This window comes from Arvicanthis niloticus, chromosome 10, assembly GCF_011762505.2.
Source record: "Arvicanthis niloticus isolate mArvNil1 chromosome 10, mArvNil1.pat.X, whole genome shotgun sequence".
NCBI classification, from domain to species: domain Eukaryota; kingdom Metazoa; phylum Chordata; class Mammalia; order Rodentia; family Muridae; genus Arvicanthis; species Arvicanthis niloticus.
Window position 1 is genome coordinate 25,287,555 of NC_047667.1, and position 19,347 is coordinate 25,306,901.

Genomic DNA, 19,347 nt, shown 5'->3' on the forward strand with positions numbered 1-19,347 from the left:
GCAACACAGCAGGAATAGAGGAGCTGGTCCCACCACGAGACTTCTGCATCAGAGTTTCCATGTCCACAAACTTCTACTGAAGTTGGTAGCTAGCTGGGTCAAACTGGAGCTGGAGGAGACTCAGCACAACAGCCAATCAACCATCTGTACTCAACCTCCCCAACGTCAAAAGTCTAGTGATGCCCCGCCTCCCCCCGTGTCACACGATCCTGTCACAGCCCTGTCCAAGGGCTTACCATGCATTAACTTCCAGTGAGAACTGAATGCCAGGCTCCACGGTCCGGCTTCTCACCTCCACCACGGCGGCATTTACATCCTTCAGGTGTAACACAAGGAGGATTAGCAAGCTGAGGACCTGGTGCCTCAAGAGAAAGACAAGGTTCATCCTCGAGACCTTAGCCAGGATGCTTGCGTAGATCTCGAAGGTTATCAGGCGCAGCTCCTCTGATTCCTGGGTAAGAAAATACACACTCGGGAAGACACAGACACCTCTGTATGTGCACAGGTCACCCCGGTCAGAAGAACTCTGAGCTCTGCTCCCGCCAGCCACCTTCTTGCATGCATCCCCTAACTACTTTGACCACTCATCGGCACAGCTCTCACGCATTGCTCTCATTGGCACCTCCTCTTTTGACTATTACAGAACAAGAATACAGTTGCAATCAGTCCCCCAAGAACACTCCTGGAGTCAAGAAAAGAGCTTTTTAAACAATAGCTCTACCCTTCTCTGTTGGGTCACAGACACCTAGGGTAAGAGAGCAACCTCTTAATCCCTCGGGGGCTTTACCTCCTCAAAGAAGTGCACCAGAGTGAAGGTCAGCTTAATGATGAAGGTGGAGGAGAGATGAAAGGTGAGGTCCTTGAGGATGCGCTGCAGCATGCGGAAGGTCTCCATCACCAGGTCACTGCTGGAGGAGTAGCAGCAGCTCAGCACGTAGGGCTGCAGGATGTTGAGGAGCTTTATCTACAGAGGAACAGCCACTCAGAAATACAGTCAGGAAACATTGTCCACCAGCATTTGCCTGTAATGCTGACCTTCAGGCTGACCAATAGAAACAAGCTCTCATATATTTCACTCTGAAAGCAGACATGGCCCCAAGATTGGATGGTGGGCTGCCAATAAGGTACCTGGCCAGGACCCTTCTGTCCTTCACGGGCAGAGGTAAGAAGATGGAGGGTTTTTGTCTCCTGCAGCATAAATTTCCCTCTTCATTGCTTTCCTCGTTCCCGCTGATGGCAATCTCCAGAGGCCTGAATGGTACCTCCAAGATCCTGGGATCGCCTAGACCTATCTTCTGAGGTGACTTATGGAACGACTTCCTTCAGGAACTTTCCTGAATGGGATCTTGAATGCTCAAGCCAACCTGGATCCTGTGCTTGGAGGACTGGCCTCAAGAGGACCTATATTCTAATTCCAAGTGTGTCATACCCTATCTATAACTGGCCACTCTAGCTCTCCAGGTCAGCCTATCCCTTCTCTATGGTATGTCCTTTACCCCTGTTCCATTTTCACCGTGTTTCTGTGCTTTGCAAAGACTTCTGTGATCTGCAGGAATAGATGCGCCGTGGCTAACTCTTCATAGTTGAACCAATCTGCCATAATCTTGGTGGAGACTTCATCCACAACACCTGCCACATCTGGACAGCAGAGTAGCTGGCAAGCGGAAACCAAGAATAACAAAAAAAGTAGGCAAGGGAACAACTGGATCCAGATTCTGCCTCGGGCCTTGGTCAAAGTTTAAAGGACAGTTCGCACCCTGCCATTAACTCGTGGTACAAGTCTTACGTCCGCATCTTTGAGAAGGGGTGATGAGAGATAGACAGAAGAATGCACACAGCTGTCACAGATTCTAGTGCTTTAGTTGGGGAGCCAGTAAAGACAGGACCATGAACTTTCACTCCAAGAAAGGAACAAAGTGCCATAGACTGAAGCAGCTACAAAATATTGTGAATGGAAGTTTATAAAGGAGGCAGAACTTGGAATAGACTTGAAGACAGAGGACCTCATGAAGTCCCAAGTCTTTAGACAAGAAGACAAATAACTTAATAGGAAAATAGGCAGAAGACATGGAAAGGATTCCCAGAGGACAGAGGACTGTGCATGCCTGTGTGTGTGTGTGTGTGTGTGTGTGTGTGTGTGTGTGTGTGTATCTGTATCTATGTGCCTGTGTGTGTGTGCATGTGTACATCTGTGTCTATGGGCCTATGGGCCTGTGAGTGTGCATGTGTGTGTCTGTGTACATGTATGTGCCTGTGTCTGTGTATATATGTATGCATGTATGTGCTTGTGTCTCTCTGTGTGTGCACACGTGCATGTATGCCTCTCTCTCTCTCTCTCTCTCTCTCTCTCTCTCTCTCTCTCTCTCTCTGTGTGTGTGTGTGTGTGTGTGTGTGTGTGTGTTTGTGTGTAAAACCATGTAGACCTCATGTAGACTTCGTTCTTGTCAGGCCACCAGACATGTCTACTGTCAATTAGTCAGAACTTCTTAAACTCTCTGAGCCTGAGTTTTGTTCTCTACAAAGTAAGAATAAAATACCAGAGTTCAGTCTTGCAAGCACTCTGAATTACAGCACACACCCCTGTCTGTTTTAAATTCTTCTGCCTGTGACTGTCTCTGGATGGAGGTAACAGTGAGCAAGGAGCTATAAGAGACTGTAAAATGTCCCCGAGTGTCACAGATGTGAGCATTCTGTCTAAGTGCCACCCCACAGTTACCTGGCAACAGCCAGGTAGGCCTGGCCTACTATAAAAGGGGCTGCTTGCCCCTTCCTCACCCTCTTGGTCTCTTGTTTCCCTTTTGATCTCTCTTGCCTTCTTGCTCCCACTCTGTCCCCATTTCCTTCTCCCCTTTCTCTCCACTGACCTCTACTCCTCTACTCGTCTACTTCTCTATTCCCTTCCTCTCTGCCTTTCTCTGCCTCTACTACCCTCTTGACTCCCCTCCCCATGCCCTGAATAACCTCTATTCTATACTATACCATCGTGTGGCTGGTCCCTTGGGGAAGGAATGCCTTGGCATGGGCCTGCTGAAGGACCCTTCCCCCATACCTCACCACACCTCCATAGAACACATCCCCTTCTCTCTTTATCTTTTCATATAGACATGGTCTCTCACCTACACATCTGGACTCACTTTCTCAGCCGGTAACTACACCCCACTTATTCCCCACTTTAAAACTGTCAAGCACCCCTCCAGTTGCTGAGGATGGGCCTCACCCATCTCTCTCCCTGAAAGCACTATCCCAAACATGCTAACCCCACTCCAGCCTGAAACTCCAATAAGGGTGGCAGCTGGGCAAGTGCTTGTGTGTATGTCCTTATTTCAGCTGGGCATCAGCATTTGAGGGAACATCTAGAGTATCCCGCAGTACCAGCTGTTTCTAGATCATGGCTGTAAACTAGGGAGCTTAGAGAAAACTAGTGCCTGCACCCACCCTAGAGCAGTTCTGAAGAAATAGGCACTGAGGAGCAGGAGAACGTGGTGAGGAGTTTAGCACCCCCTAGAGCAGCGGTTCTCAGCCTGTGGATCACCACCTCTTTGGGGGTTCACACATCAGATATCCTGCAAATCAGATATTCACATTATAATTTATAATAGCAAAATTACGGCTATGAAGTAGCAACAAAATAATTCTATGGTCGGGGGTCCCCACAGCATGAGGAGCTGTATGTTCAGGGGTTGCTAGGAAGGCTGAGAAGCACTGCCCTAGAGGATTCTAATATGCAGCCAGGGCTCAGAACCGCTGCACAAGGAAATCAGCCTCTGGCTCTGTATGCTACTCTCCTGTACTGTTTCTCAAAGATAAGTGCAGGGATTACCTGCCTATGCAGCAGCAAAGCGCTTTAGAAAAAAAAGGCTCCTGTGGACCCCATGAATAAGGGCCCAGGTATTCATCTGCCCTGTGATCAAAATCCTCAGTGGTTCGATTACACCAATTCCTGAGACCACTGCATGAACACACTTCCAACTAGTCAGGCTTCTGTACCTCCAAAAGAATCCTTCACATCCTTATCAAGTGTCTGCTAGCATCTTAGAATGAAGATCATTGTCTCTATCCTAGTACTATTGCTATTGTATTATCTTCTGTCAGGATTCAAAAGTAATCTACTTTTTATTTTTTTTTAAAGTAGGTAGGAATCAGTGAGCTAGATCAGTGGATAAAGGTGTTTGCTGCCAAGATTGAGACCTGGGTTCAATCTCTGGGACCCACATGATGGAAGAACAGAACTGACTCCTACATGTTGTTCTCTGTCTTTCACATGTGTAAAAACACACACACACACACACACATACACACACACACAAATGTGATACCTTTTAAACAGGTAGTTTGAATTTTTAAAGAAGCTGATTTAAAATTATAACAAGGCAGACCTCAAAAAACTGCCCAGTCCCCTCTGGGGGAAGCCTAAAGCACTCCAGCTTTACTGGAAAGCCCCTGTGCATTAGAATCAAAAGTAAGATAAGCCACTCACACTTGAATACTTCCACATACTATAGTCAACAGTTAAGGCAATGGTCTAGAATATGGGAAAGATTTTGCATAAAAGTGTTTATTAGAGTATTGTTTATATTTGCGTTAAATCAGAGACAGAGCACTCCATCAATTATAGAACATTTGTGTTAAACACTTGTCACAAAGAAACCCATTTCCTTATAGAGTGACCAAAAAGTGAATTTAAAAACCAAAAATGCAATGAAAAGAGCTAAACAGAATATTTGGGAATGATTTCAAACACACACACACACACACACACACACACACACACACACACACACACACACACACAGAGTGATTCCTTTTAACCACTGTAAGGATTAATGGTTTTATACAATGTATATACATTTCTAAATTCTCTACGCATTTTCCCCTGTCCAATGACTGAATTATGGAGTGAATTAGGGTGGCTAGGCAAAGCTGAAGTAACAGCAAGAGAGGAAATTGGTACTCTACAAAGTCGGGGCAGAGGCAAAGCCTTGAGATTGAAGAAAAAAGGTTTGTGACCTAAAGAAACCGCATCAAGAATTCTTACCCCTGTTCCCCAGCCCATCCATGGGCAGGGATAGACCAGGCCACTTCTCTCTCTGGGAACCTTTTAGAGGAGTCCCCTTGGGTACAGTTGCTTCCCAGGAAGCTGTCCCCACTGCCCTCTGCCCCACCCTTCTCCAGTCACCTCTGTCAGGAACACCAGGGCTGTGAAGTAATTGGTACAGCCTGGGCTCTGGAGGGTCTTAATGAAGAAGCTGAAGACAGGGCGATTGTGCCAGCAGTTCTTGACAACCAGAGATCTGAGATAACAACGGAGTGTTCATAGTGAGACCGAGGTCACAGGAGAAGACCTAAGCACAGAAGGTTTTCCACCCAGGGACTGGACACACAGAGCTCACCTGGCCAGCAGAGTGACTCCTTCATAATGTCTTTCAGGGCTGACAAGCAGCTCCCAGCCCCCAAGTGTCTGAATATAAGACATGTGGTCTATGTACCCCGAGCTGCGCAGTAAGGTCTTCAGTGCCTCTACAGAAGAACTGGGGACACAGCAGGAAGCAGGCAATCACTGCTAGCCACGCTCTCCTAACCCATGTGACTCCCACCCATCCTGTGACTTGTGAACCTGGCCATGGAACGCTTACAGACCAAGTACATTTCACAGTTGAAACAGACAAGGGCTATGAGGGTCTCCCAGGCAGCACAGGAAGCCTGCAAACACCAAAGGAATGGCATCTAGGTTGTGGCCCACGAGTCTTGCTTTGAGTTTGCTTTAGTACAGGAAATACATCCACCCACCGGGCAGCCACTTTAAAGTCTTTTCAGGGAAGTCTGGGAAGGCTTATTGAGTTGATGTGTGTCTTAAGTAAGCGTGGAGGGTGTGAAAGGACCAAGTTAGTGAGGGTGCCAAGGCCAGCTGGTACACAGAGCGTAGCCATTCGCACCCTGGCTCAAGGGCCCAAAGTACCTCACGGTGTCCATGGATTTGGTTTCATTCAGCTCATCCTGGGCCATGGTGCTCCCTTTAGTCACCAGGGACGAGATTTGGAAAAGCAGTGCCACGAACAGGGAGGCAAAGAAGGTCTGCACCTCAAACTGCTGATTCGGTACCAGCAGCAGCTCATGGATGGCCCTGGTGGCCTGGAGTGAAAAGTAGGCCACCTTTACTGTCACTCATAGTTCCTGTCATAGTCCCTATTGCCTGTCCAGTGAAGTCAATGATGTTGCCAGCAAGTGAAGATTGAGCACAAGGCAGACTGCTTCTAGAACACTGTTACGTGCTCTTATAACGACGGGTTGTAACGCCTTAGCCTCTCGGGTTCCATTCAGGCAGGCCTGGGGTGTTTGCCTTACAACATTGCACTTCCACCTCCAGCACCACTCTGGTTCTCTGTTCTAAGTGGGTCAATTGACCAGAAACCCTCTTTCTAACCCAGCCTGGAGACTCTGCTATTAGAATGCCCAACTAACTGTGGGCCCCTAAGTGGTACTAGTCCATAGAACCCAAGCTAGCCCAACAGAAATCCCAGTGCGGTTCCTTCCCAGCTCCCAGCTCCCAGCCCCGCCATACAATCAGCGTTGAGAGTTCTGTTTCATGGTCAGCCTCCTGGTCCTCAGGTGCCTGGGGTGAAATTATCCTCTGCAGCAGATACTCCATAATCACTTGGTAGGCTTTTGGAAAGGTGGCCAGGATTTCCCAGGATGTGTGTGTGTCTCTGTAGAGTCAGAAACCACCAACAGTTATAGGCAACCCATTTTCTGCTGTTCTACAATGCTTTCTGGAAGTCCCTTTACTCCCTTAGGCCCGTCCTGGCTTTCTGCTGTCATCCTTCTCCGTGTTTCCTCTTTGATTATCCTGTCATTTCTCCTTTAATTCTTTTCATTATCCCATTGCCTCCAGGCTCCTTTGTTCCGTTACATTACATATAGCCAAATAGGCAAAAAAAACACGTTCCCTTAGCTCACAGGCCTGAAAACATCAAAGACCAAAGCTTGTTGGGTGCCCTTGAGTGCATCAAGTGAACCCTGTGATCACGTCTAGGCACTCCTTAGCTCCACCGACACTGCATCTGGGGCTGGGAATAAAGCTCAGTCGGTTGCATGCTTGCCTAGTATGCATGGTTCCTGGTTCAGTCCCCATCACCACATGAACTTGGTGCAGTGCTCCACATCTGTAATACCAGCACTTGGGAGTTAGAGGCAGGAATAGCAGGAGTTCATGGTCATCCTCAACCTAATAGGTAGTTTGAGGCCAGCTTGGGCTACATGAGTCTCTCCTTCATTCCCATTCATAAAAGAAAGGAAGGAAGGAAAAGAAAAGAAAAGAAAGACGGAGGGGGAGGGAAGGGAAGGGAAGGGAAGGGAAGGGAAGGGAAGGGAAGGGAAGGGAAGGGAAGGGAAGGGAAGGGAAGAGAAGAGAAGAGAAGAGAAGAGAAGAGAAGAGAAGAGAAGAGAAGAGAAGAGAAGAGAAGAGAAGAGAAGAGAAGAGGAAGAGAAGAGAATCTTCCAGACTCCTCCAACCCCCTGCCTGCAATCATGTCACTTTGAGCCCAGGGCTGATGGCTTCTCTTCACAGTACCCACTCAGCCTCACACCCCACACTGTCCTCTCAAGTCACACTTTCACGGTGCCTTTGTTTTTCATCTGGAATATCTTTCCACATCTGGATCTGACAAAGCCACGCATAAAACAAAATAAATGTCTGAAAAATAGTTTCTACAAATCATTTAATAAAGTTTTAATTAACTCTGTTTAATACCCTCCAGAAGTCACCTGGGACTTTTTGAAACTTCAGAAGAGCCAAGAATAAATGGCACAAGACTTTAATCCCAGCACTCAGGAAGCAGAGGCATGTGGATCTCTGTGAGTTCAAGATCAGCACAGAGTAGACCCTATCTAAAAAAAGAAAAGCAAAGGTCTATCCCAAGGAACCACAAGATGAAAAGAGAAAACTGACTCCTGCACGTTGTTCTCTGGCCTACACACACACACACACACACCTCACACACATATACACACTACACAAACACACACCCCCACACATAAACATATCATACAAACACACACATACCATGTACACACCACAAACACACACATACCATACATACACCAAACACACCACATGCACATATACACACCACACAAACACACCCCCCACATACATACCACACATACACACCCCACATACAAACACACCCCACACATATATACACCCCACGCAAACACACACATACCATACATATACCACACACAAACACACCACATGCACATATACACACCCCACACACATACACACACCACACACATATACACGCCACACATGGCAACATGTACTCCAGGGACAAAGGCAAAGTAAAGAATGGCCAGATATAGATGGATGGCAGTTAGACTGATAGGGACTTTCTAACAGTGACAATGGAGAGGGACAGACGAGAGGTCAGGCCATTCAGGTTGAACAACAACAAAATGTCATTACTGAGCAAATGGATGGTTTGCTCAAACGGACAGACAGAGGATAAAGGACAGACTTCAAGGGAGAAGCAAACCTATTTCACAAGGAACACATGGGATACAAAGACAATGACACCCACATAAAGTGATAAGTCTAAACTCGGGGTCAGCACAGAATGTGGGAATGTAAGCATAGTTATGGCAAAGACACTGAGCACAAAAAAAGAGTGAGCGAGTGTGGACCAGTTGCATGATAAAGTGTTATAAGAAAATCTAAGGGACTGATATCAGTTCTAACAAACTGGGTGAAACCTAGCAGTACAACAGTAAGAATTCATCAGATCAAGTAAGCATCAAGACACTGATGTGCAGAGGGTTTACTCATGCATTGTAACCAATCTTGTATAATAACTTTGCATGTATTAGAAAACACATTTTATTTTAAATTCAACCTACAACAAAATTGATAACCATAGCTTACTAGTTCATATATCAAAAAATCTCAATCTAAAAAGGAGAGTTAAAGATCATGTTCTCCAACTGTTATTTAAAAAGAAGAAATTGACCAAAATGTCTAACACTTGAAGACTGTGTTTGGTTTAAGAACCCGGAACAAGGGACTGAGGTGCACCTTTTATTTATCAAAGCAGACCTGGCTTCCAGGTTCTCCCAGCATCCCTCAGTCCCTATCTGGCATACCCTACCCCCAACCCTGAACTTTCCAACCCAGAGGTTGAGTTGCCATCCCCCCCCAGAGGCTCCTCCCTATATAATCCAGACATTTTAACCTCTCTTCTTTCTTTTTCTTTCTTTCTTTCTTTCTTTCTTTCTTTCTTTCTTTCTTTCTTTCTTCCTCCTCCTCCTCCTCCTGCTCTTCTTCCTCCTCTTCCTCCTCTTCCTCCTCTTCCCCCTCTTCCTCTTCCTCTTCTTCTTCTTCCCCTCCCTTCTCTTCTCCCTGGCCTCAATTCCTTGGGCCAGTGAACTCACTCAAGAGCAGCTTCCCAATAAACTTATCAACCTTTAATATACTCTAATCTGGCTTGAGTTGGCTCATTTCACCAGAAGAGAAATAAACTATCAGACTAACTTGTTTAAGATCTGTACAGATTGAATATTTGGTAAAATTTAAAGTTGATTCGTGGTTTTGTTTGTTTGTTTGTTTGTTTGTTTTAATTAGCAGAATAAAATAGAAACGTCTTTCCCATGATAAGAATATTTATTAGAAATTAATAGGGCTGGAGAGATGGCTCAGTGGTTAAGAGCACTGACTGCCCTTCCAGAGGTCTTGAGTTCAATGCCCAGCAACCACCTGGTGGCTCACAACCATCTGTAATGGAATCTAATGCCCTTTTCTGGTGTGTCTGAAGACAGCAACAGTGTACTCACATACATTAAATAAATAAATCTTTTTTTTAAAAAAGAAATTAATAGTAAGCAATTTAAGTTTCTGTTGTCCACCAAGAGTGAGAGAGCCCTCTGTAGTCCAGTTTTCTTGCTGATTACAATGGAAAACACAAACATCTCCCCCCTTTCTCAGTGGTTCATAGATATAGACAGAAATCAGTGCAGATACAGCTGAATAATGCTATCAAGTAGTTCAATCTAATTTATAAAACTCAAATTGGATTAGATCCTGAAAAATTAATAAAAGCAGGCAGATTGGCAACCAAAGCTAGAATAAGGAAAACTAACCTATTGAGTAAAAAGCCCCAGATTCTGTTCTTTCTCTTTTATCTCCCAACTTTGACCTACACATGACCCCAGAGCAAAAACTGTGCACCAGACACTGGCAACAGAACCTCTGGGTGAAATTCTGTCTCCCTGGAGCAGTAGGAAATGTCCTATGAGTCAGGCGGCATGAGTAGGTCTTTGTTCATTATTCTCTTTCCAATCCTTGTCTGGGTGACTCTAACAGAACCACAGAGTGGAAGTCGTCCAGCCGCAACACAAAGATAAGTGACTTGGTAGGTAGGGTGAGGAAAAAAATCTCTGCTATTGTTATTGAGGGTTTGTTTTCTTGTTCTAACTGTGTCTGTGGTGCTGGGGATCAATCCTCAGGACCTTGCACAAGCCTTGTAGGTCTCCACTGCCCAACCACAGGCTAGTTCCTCCTTGTTGTGGTCCTTATTGTTTTTCAGGTCTTTCCCCACCACCACCCTGCTTCATCACCCTAGTAACTGCTATGTATCAACAAAGAGAGCCTAAAATTCCAGCATGAAGCCAGCTTGACAGACAGAAGACCTGGGAAAAGATCCTTCAGAGGCAGCAGGTGGGAATCTGGTTCTCTGTGGACGCCAACACAACTCCCACTCTCAGGTTACTCAGGTACAGAAGAAGGCTCAAATAATCCCGAGACAAAGGAAGCTATCTATGTGGAAAAGAAACAGAACTACCAGCCCAGAATTCTATATTCACTGAAAATAATTTTTTAAATGAAGGTAAAATAGGAAATAGTCTCATACAAAAAAATTAAGGGAAATTGTTGCCCAAAGATGTGATTTCAGTGAAATTTTAATAAAAAGTCTTTAGCTGAGGAGAAATTCTATTATAAAGAAATTTTATTTAAATAAGAACTTCAATAATAAAAAGCAATATAAATATAGTTTGGGAAACTGTAATGGGTTATTTTCTCCTCTTAGTTTAAAAATATACATGACTGTTGAAAAGAAAAACAATAAGCTTTGACAGTTTATTCAATATATGTAAATGTGAGATGGATGATAGCCATTGTACAGAGACAGGAAGACAAAAGAAGCTGCAGGATCTTCCTTTTCCTAAAGTTATTGATATCAGCTGTTAGTAGACTGCAGTATGGCCATTTAAACTCTTAATCACCTAATAAATTAAAAGTAAAGTCTGATCTAATGAGTGTCCAGGCAAAGAAAAATGGAATAAATGAAAGAATTCATGTAATTCAAAAAGTTGCAGAAAAACAGACTCTAGATATACAAAACAGAGAGACAGAAAACAAATAATAAAACTGTGCATAAATCCAAATAAACCACCAATTACATTAATTGTAAATGGTTTAAATATATAAATTAAAAGGGAAGAATTTTCAGATTGGATAAAAGCACATGATCTAGCTTTGTGATAAACCAATTGGCCCAATATGCATGAGACTCTATTGTCAATCCCTACTACCACAAAAAAGCCAGTAATGAACACATACAGACACCCCCCAAAATATAACTGTGTATTATGTAAAGAAAATTTATTTTTGACATATTAGTTAACATAAAAGATCAGAAGAGCAAATAGTGTCCTAGTCCAAAAGATACAATTATAGTTGTAGATACAGGACACCCTAGAAAAGGCAGAATGATGGAGATAGAAGACAGACCAGTGGCTGCCAGCAACTGAGGGGCCAGAAAGGAGCTGGCCCTAGGAAGCACAAGGGAATTGGGGAGGGTGGTCATGAACTTGCCATCATGGCTGGTGATAATTATTGTGACCATGCATTTATAGAATTCATATAAATATGTGTTAAAATGGTGAGCTTGCTACATGTGTATCAACTTTTTATTTAAAAAAGAAAATTTAAATTATAATATAGTATAGCCTTACAATATAAGATCAAGAAGCCATTAAAATTTTACCTATTAAAGAGTTTTAACTTAGAAAATTTTATAATAAAGCATTAAATAAAAAATACACAAATTAATAGATATAATATGGGCTTAACTATGCATATATATTATATAATATTGTATATAACATATTTAATATATAATACATATATATATAAATAGTTTTTCTACCTGTTTTCAGAAGATAGACAAATTATAAATTATACCCAAATGTTAGCAGAAGATGCTACTGGCTGATACCAATACATTTAATACATTTTTTTTTTTTTGCTTCACTTTTTCTAAATTTTACATGCTTGCTTCCAAGATTTTCTGTGGTAAAGCAGACAGCTGTTAGAATCACTCTTCTCTGAATAAATAAGAAAATATTCAATATTTGAATACATTGTAAGACTAAGGGGACTGGGGAGATGCATTTGGAGCCCCAGCACCCACATATAAAGTTGCATACAGCAGCACATGTCTGTTAATCCCAGGACTGGGGAGGCAGAGAGCCAGGTCCGGGAGCCTGGTAACAAGCTCATTGAGCTGAATTGGTGAGCTCCAGGTTCAGTGAGAAACCCTGTCTCAAAAAAAATAAGGTGAAGTGTGCTTAAGAAAGAAGCACATCATTGTCTCTAGCCTTCATGCACATGTGTACAAATTTGTGCACTCGCATGCGCACACACCCACACCCACACCTATGAACATGTACATTCACACACAAATAAGCTATTTAAAGGACAGCTAGTGTTTGTAAGTTTGTAGCTGATGGAGTGGCTCACCTTTGTGATTGGTCCTTTATTTTAAACAGCGTCAGGATGACCTCATCTGTGTGGGATTGGACCAGCAATTGGAAGACCTTCTTTATGGTATTCTGGGCAGTTCTCTCGGTGACTCTGTCTATGTGGTAGTAAATTAACCTGATGATTTCTGGCACCTGAAAGAGCGGGATGGGGGCTTTTTCTGGACTGCAGCACCAGCGGAGCAGGAGTCACAGGTCACTGAAGTGTGTGACTGCAAACAATATAGTACCTAGTGTCAGGACCAAGTCCACCTCTGTCTGCAGCACTCGGCTCTGGCCAGCTGATCCCAGTGGACCTGTACCTCCAGACTTTCAGAGGGGCAGACAGAACACATCCATGGAGGGACATACCATGTCTGGGAAGCATGGCATGAAGAATAGTGGAAGAATGATTTCGGAAATGAAAGACAGGGCCATATGATCATTGCCTCAAAAGGGCATCGTGGAGAGGGAGTGGCTGGGTAGTCCTTCTGTTTACTGGTTGTGGAACAGAGGCTGCTTCCTGTTGAATGGCATGGACTCAGAGTCGCCATACCACCCGGATTTGAATGTCACTTCAAAACTTACTACCTGTGTGACTTGGAGGAAGACTTTCATCTTCCCTGTGTTTTGTGTCCTCACTTAGAAAACAAGACAAGTCATTTTATCTGTGACAGCATCTAAGTTAGCACATCTGTATTGGCTAGAGCAGAGTTTCTCTCTGTGGGTCACGACCCCTCTGGTGATTGAACAGCCCTTCCAATGGGGTCACATATCAGATACTCTGGCATATCAGATATTTACATTACAATTTGTAATAGTAACAAAATTACAGTTATAAAGTAGCAACATAAATAATGTTATGGTTGACGGTCACCACAACATGAGGAACTGTTTTAAAGGGTCACAGCGTTAGGAAGGTTGAGAACCACTGAGCTAGAACATTACACATCATGCAAGAAGTCCAGAAACGCTGGGCAGTGGTGGCACATGCCTTTGATCCCAGCTATTGAGAGGCAGAGGCAGGTGGATTTCTGAGTTCGAGGCCAGCCTGGTCTACAGAGTGAGTTCCAGGACAGCCAGAGATACACAGAAAAACCCTGTTTCAAAAAAAAACAAAAAAACAACAACAACAAACAAAACAAAAAAAGAAAGAAAGAAAAGAGAAAAAAAAGAAAAAAAAAAGAAGTAGAAGAAGAAGTCCAGAAACTTTGATCTCCAAGGCTTATGGCCTCCTTGGACCTTTCTTCATCACTTAACATTAATTGTGTGTGTGTGTGTGTGTGTGGTGTGTAGTGACTGTGGAGACTAAAAGCAAAGGATCCCTTGGTGTTGCACTTTCAGGTGATTGAACAACCAGAACAGCTAAAGTGAAACTGTGTTGTCTTAAGTTGATGGAGACACAGGAGGCTCTGCCTTCCAAGTCTATTCATGGCTACATCTCCTGAGTGCTTATTCCCACTGACCATGTAGCCAGCTCCTGCCTTGCAATTCTCCAGCTTCCTGATGGAGTGAAAGCAATACATATTACTTCAAGCAATGCTTTGAAATAACTTTCATCTTCTCCGGGGAAAAAATATGTGGAACAACATTCTCTCAGTGCTGGGTGGTGGCAGGAAGCTGCGGTTTTGTTAGCCGTCGGATGACAAGAGGAGACGGCTGACAGAACCATGTGCTACTAAGCCAGCCTGTTTGGTGGGCTAGGAGTGTTCTCAGCTTCCAATATTTTCAATGAGTTTATTAGTATGCCCCATCATCATGATATCAAGATGTACCTGCATGCATGTTTCTATGTTGTTAAGGTATGAGTCAGATGTGTCTCCCATGGTTCATGCCTTTGACAATTGTTCCTTAGCTGATAGCATTATTTGGGGAGGCTGTGGAACCCTCAGGGAAACCTAGCTAGTGAAGATAGTCTCTAGGGGCAGGCCTCTGAAGGTGACAGCCTGGACCCTGGTTCCTGTACCCTGTGCTAATTCCTGATCTACTGTCACTGGACCAGTCTCCTCCTCCATATGCCCCTACTGCCATGTACTGAGATTCTTCTCTGCCAAGTGTACCTTGTCAGGGTAAACTGAAACCCTCTGAAACTGGGAACCAAAACAAATCTTCCCCGATCTTTTGTTTGTTTTGAGACAGGGCTTCTCTGTGTAGTTCTGGCTGTCCTGGAACTTGCTCTGTAGAACAGACTAACCTCAAACTCACAGAGATCTGCCTGCCTTTATCCCAGCACTTAAGCCCAAGGCATACACCATCTAGCTGGCTCCCTTTCTCCTTAAAATTGTATCTACCAGGCGTTTGGTTGGTCATGAACACCTACCTTCGTCCTTGACCAGGCATTCTGCCACCTATATGAAGGAGTAGCTGCTACACACATAACATACATAGTGTGTGGAAGCAGGAGGAATGATTAAGGTCTCCCCTGGTCCCATGAGGCCATAGTAGTCCTCCACTCTATCTTTGACCTGATTCTTGCTAGGATTCTCTCCATCCTAGTGGAGATGGAGCCTAGTCATCACCACTTTATTCTTCTCCACAAAAATAGTTTTTGCACCATTTGGGAAACAACTCACCAAGTAGGCTTTTCTCTTCAGGGGTCAAGAGATCTGTCTTTCCTCAAGCTCAAGTTGATAGAAAATCAAACCAGATCCCCCCAAACAGAACAGGAAGACATTGAAGCGCATTCCCTAAAAGCCTACCTTGGCAACTTCTGTAACAGAGTACCTCAGGATCATCTTTAACATCTTGGAAGCTGCAAAGACATCATTCGTGCTGCCATTGATCATGGACTCCATGGCCACCAGAATCACATCGGCTCTCTCTACAGGGTTCAGGTATTTCCTGAAGAACTGAGAGAAGAGAGGAGTTCTCCATTCTAGCATCCCACTTGAGGACTGCCCCAAAGCATCTGACGTCTGTCCGCAGAGACCCATCAGGCAGGGCTCAGTTAGGAGACAGCCGGGGAAGCATCTGTGGTATGAGGTCATCTCCAGAGTGCCACCAACACTGAGATCCCCATGAGGGAGCAATAGTCCAGACAGTGTGACACAGAGGAGGCTGCCAACGGCCTTTCCTTTCTAAACTTGAAATGCAGTTAGGTGAGCCCATTGGAAACATACTCTAAGCCTAGTGACTCTACTGTATCCAAAGCAAGTGGAAAGGCAGACATGCCTGACACAGGAATCTGCACATCTGACACTCATGGCAACCAATCAATATTGGTACCAATGTTGTATGTGGCTTAATCGTTGGGATCTAGGGAGGAATGTGAACAAGATGCTCCATGGCTTTGCCCTCTGCGTACTCATCATCATCTGAAATAGTGTGGAGAGAAAAGCTAATAATGGCCATGGTGGAACACTGAAACTAGCTGGAAAGACTGAAAAAGGCTTCCTGGAGTCCAGTCCTGAGGAGACTGGGGAACAAATTGCAGCAATGAGGTAGAATATGAGAAGGAGAGGGTGCACAGGACCTCAGTGTGACTAGAGTGTCCTGCGAGGAAGACTGGGGCCAGCAGGAAGAGGAGACTGAGGAAGGACAAGGCAGGACAGGTAAAGCAGGAACCAGACCACAATGGCCTCTGTGAACCCACTGAGGAGGCTCGGCCTTCAGAGTAAAGAAAACAGAGTTTGTACTCAGTCTGAAGGGAGGTTTGTATTTTAGAAACATTTTAGAAACATTTTCCCGGATGACAGGGAGATGGCTGGAAATGGAACTTTTAGAAACAGGCTGCTGTAGTGAGCAGGAAAGAGGTGATGGAGGACTCAGTTACTGTAACTGATGCAGGGCTGAAGCATGGTGGGCAGACTGAAGAGCCAAACAGGAGACAGAGGCAGACAGGTGTGGGGTGGAGTTGGATGTGAAGGAAGAGAGAAAGGAGCAGAGGGTCTTTTCTATGTATCTGACTGAGGTGATCTGGGTTGACTGAGCTTGGGTACAACAGCACTTCTTTCTAAAACCTCTTGGTGACATCAAAGTTCACATGACTCAAGTGTCACTAGGCGAGAATGTGCCTCTCACTTTTAGCCGCCTGTCTCTGAGAACTTGGACTTTGAAAGTGCTCCTATTTGTAGGGATCATTGCTTCTATAATCTACTACCCAGCCCTAAAGTGCTCCTATTTGTAAAGATCATTGCCTCTATAATCTACTACCCAGCCTTATTTCTCCCCCATTAATTCTCCCCATCTGAACATCCCATGCACGTGAGTATCTGGGTTACCATTGTGAGACTCTGCATGTTGGCCAGCCAGTTTCCACGGAAGTGTTTCTGTAAGTCCTTCAGGATGGCCTCTCTCTTCGGTCTGATACCTCCAATTCAAAAACAGCAAGTAAGTGGCTGGGCCTTAGCAGTGGAAAATGAACCCATACTCCCATCTCTCCTCCAAGCTTCTGAGGGTCATAGAGACAAATGGATGACAGAGCATTGGCCCCAAAGAACAGAGGGACATCCCCAGCACTCTAGGGAGGTGAAGGGAGGATATGGGTTGGGAGTCAAGCTGGCCCCTGTTCCTGTACCATGGCCAAATGTGGACTGAGTTATTCCTGTGTTCTTAGCAGAGTGTACCCCCACTGTACCCCCACTGAATCTTAAGAAACCAGGATCTCTGAAATTGCTTTTGGGGAAGTTTTCAAATTTCCTGGTACCTCTGTGATCATGACTATTTGAAAGAGAAGGGCTAGATTGGGGGGGGGGAAGCCCCAACATTTGTTCTGCAAGAAAAGATGCTTACTTCCCTGGTGCTATGCATATGGTTAGGATGGGACAGCTAGGAAATATTGAGACTCCGAGTGGATCCCATAAGTGACTGCAAACTTAGCTGCCCCTCCCAAGAATGTCATTGAAAAGGACACAGGATCAGACATGGGCTGGCATTTATCCAAGTAAAGGTTGCTGGTTTCATCAATTGATCTCTTGGTCTATCTGCATCATGCCATATCATGTCATCTCTCAGATGCTGGAGGGAGAAACCTTTAGGAGTATGTCTGAAACAATGCCTGCGTCCACTGATTCCATGAATTCAGCTGCAAGTGGCCACCTGAGTGAAGTTCACTTACTTCTCTGAAGCACGAGGATGATGAACAGATAGTACAGTGCCTCTAATGCGCTGCTACAGATGTCTTGGCTGGGATTCAGGCAGAAGATGCTGAAGGTGCCAATCAGCTTCCCAATTATGGAGAATGATGCCATGTGCTGACAGGAAGCAGAAATGGCTGCCTGTCCCCATCCTGAGGGAGCCTTTCCCTGCTAAGGTCTCCCAACCCAAACTTCTTCCTTCCACCACTGTCTTTATGTATCCCATCCTTCTACCTCACACTGTCCTGGCCAAGAAAAGCTTCCATAACCAACATTCAAAGAAAGGGACAGCCAGAGCCCTGAAACACGTTACTCCGAAGTCACTGGGTCTCTATATAGCTGGATAGGCCAAGGACACCAAATAGGCTCATCAAAACTTATTAGACTCAGGACAAACACAAGAGCAAATAAAGCCTCTTGGTTGTCCGGGACAAAAATAAACCCTGATGCAGAAAAGTGGCATGTGCTCTACCCTCCAGCTGAGCCTGCAGAACCTGGCTCAACCAGTGCCTCTGTCCAGAGAAGCAGGGCATGCTGGGTCAGCCTTGCGCTGATCTGCAAATACTCACTGACAGTTCAGAGAAATTACAAATAAACCTCAGCAATCGGGAAATAGTGGCCAAGGCTCGGATCTGCTCGTGCACTTTGTCTGACAGCAGTAACCAAGGTAAGATGATCTGCAGAAGGGACAAAAAGGACCATCAACATGGCAGCGGAACAGTGCTCCTTTCCTAGCTTGTCCACTATCTACAGCTGACAACCAGAAAGAATAACTAGAGGAAGTTATAGCTGGCACCCGCTCCACGAACTTGGAAAGGCAGTCCTAATTCATTCAGTTCATTCAATCTGTTCCCCTTTGAGTCTCTTCACACAGAAAATGCAGAGAGAAAGAGAGAGAGAGAGAGAGAGAGAGAGAGAGAGAGAGAGAGAGAGAGCACCATCCATACCTAGTATCCAGTACAAACTCAGACATGTCACAGATGTATACTTAAAATCTAGACTTAAGCTGGTCTGGTCTGGGTAGCTCGCACCTATAATCCTAGCATTCAGGAGACAGAGGTAGGAGGACTGCTGTGAGTTCAAGGCCAGCCTGAGCTTTATTTATTCATGTGCAGTGACTCAAGTATGCAGTGTTTTTAATAACTTTCCATCAAGTTCTGCTGGGTAGCCTGCATTGTGAGGGTCTATGACAGTCCCCTTGACCGACTGCTTGAAGGAAGGTAGCTCCCACCAGCACTGGGCTTTTGTTTGAAAGCCTATGGTGTCTGGTAGAGGCAGTATCCCTCTATGTAGGGAACTCCAATTAAACTCTTTGGTTTTTATGTAGAGTTTACCCTAAAGATCTTTAGTATTATTCTACTGTTCAAAGTCAAATTAAAATAAATTATGTCTCATTATGTTACCATAATTTTATAGTAAAATTTTTTTAAATAACATGGCAAATATAATCCAAATTTCGTTGCATATAAAATTGTGGGGA

General features: G+C 44.6%; 1 protein-coding gene across 1 annotated transcript in view; it reads right to left on the bottom strand.

Moving 5' to 3' along the window:
• The window catches only part of LOC117716549 (maestro heat-like repeat-containing protein family member 7), a 32,619-nt gene that overhangs the window by 3,336 nt on the left and 9,936 nt on the right, over positions 1-19,347 (bottom strand). The window contains exons 7-18 of the mRNA XM_034513609.2: positions 18,437-18,544; positions 17,849-17,984; positions 17,013-17,101; positions 15,492-15,641; positions 12,794-12,948; positions 6,560-6,704; positions 5,957-6,129; positions 5,391-5,528; positions 5,177-5,291; positions 1,514-1,654; positions 788-964; positions 293-451 (exon numbers count right to left, since the gene is read on the bottom strand). Coding sequence (XP_034369500.2) covers positions 293-451; positions 788-964; positions 1,514-1,654; positions 5,177-5,291; positions 5,391-5,528; positions 5,957-6,129; positions 6,560-6,704; positions 12,794-12,948; positions 15,492-15,641; positions 17,013-17,101; positions 17,849-17,984; positions 18,437-18,544 — 1,686 coding nt within the window. The remainder of the gene's footprint in view (positions 1-292; positions 452-787; positions 965-1,513; positions 1,655-5,176; positions 5,292-5,390; positions 5,529-5,956; positions 6,130-6,559; positions 6,705-12,793; positions 12,949-15,491; positions 15,642-17,012; positions 17,102-17,848; positions 17,985-18,436; positions 18,545-19,347) is intronic.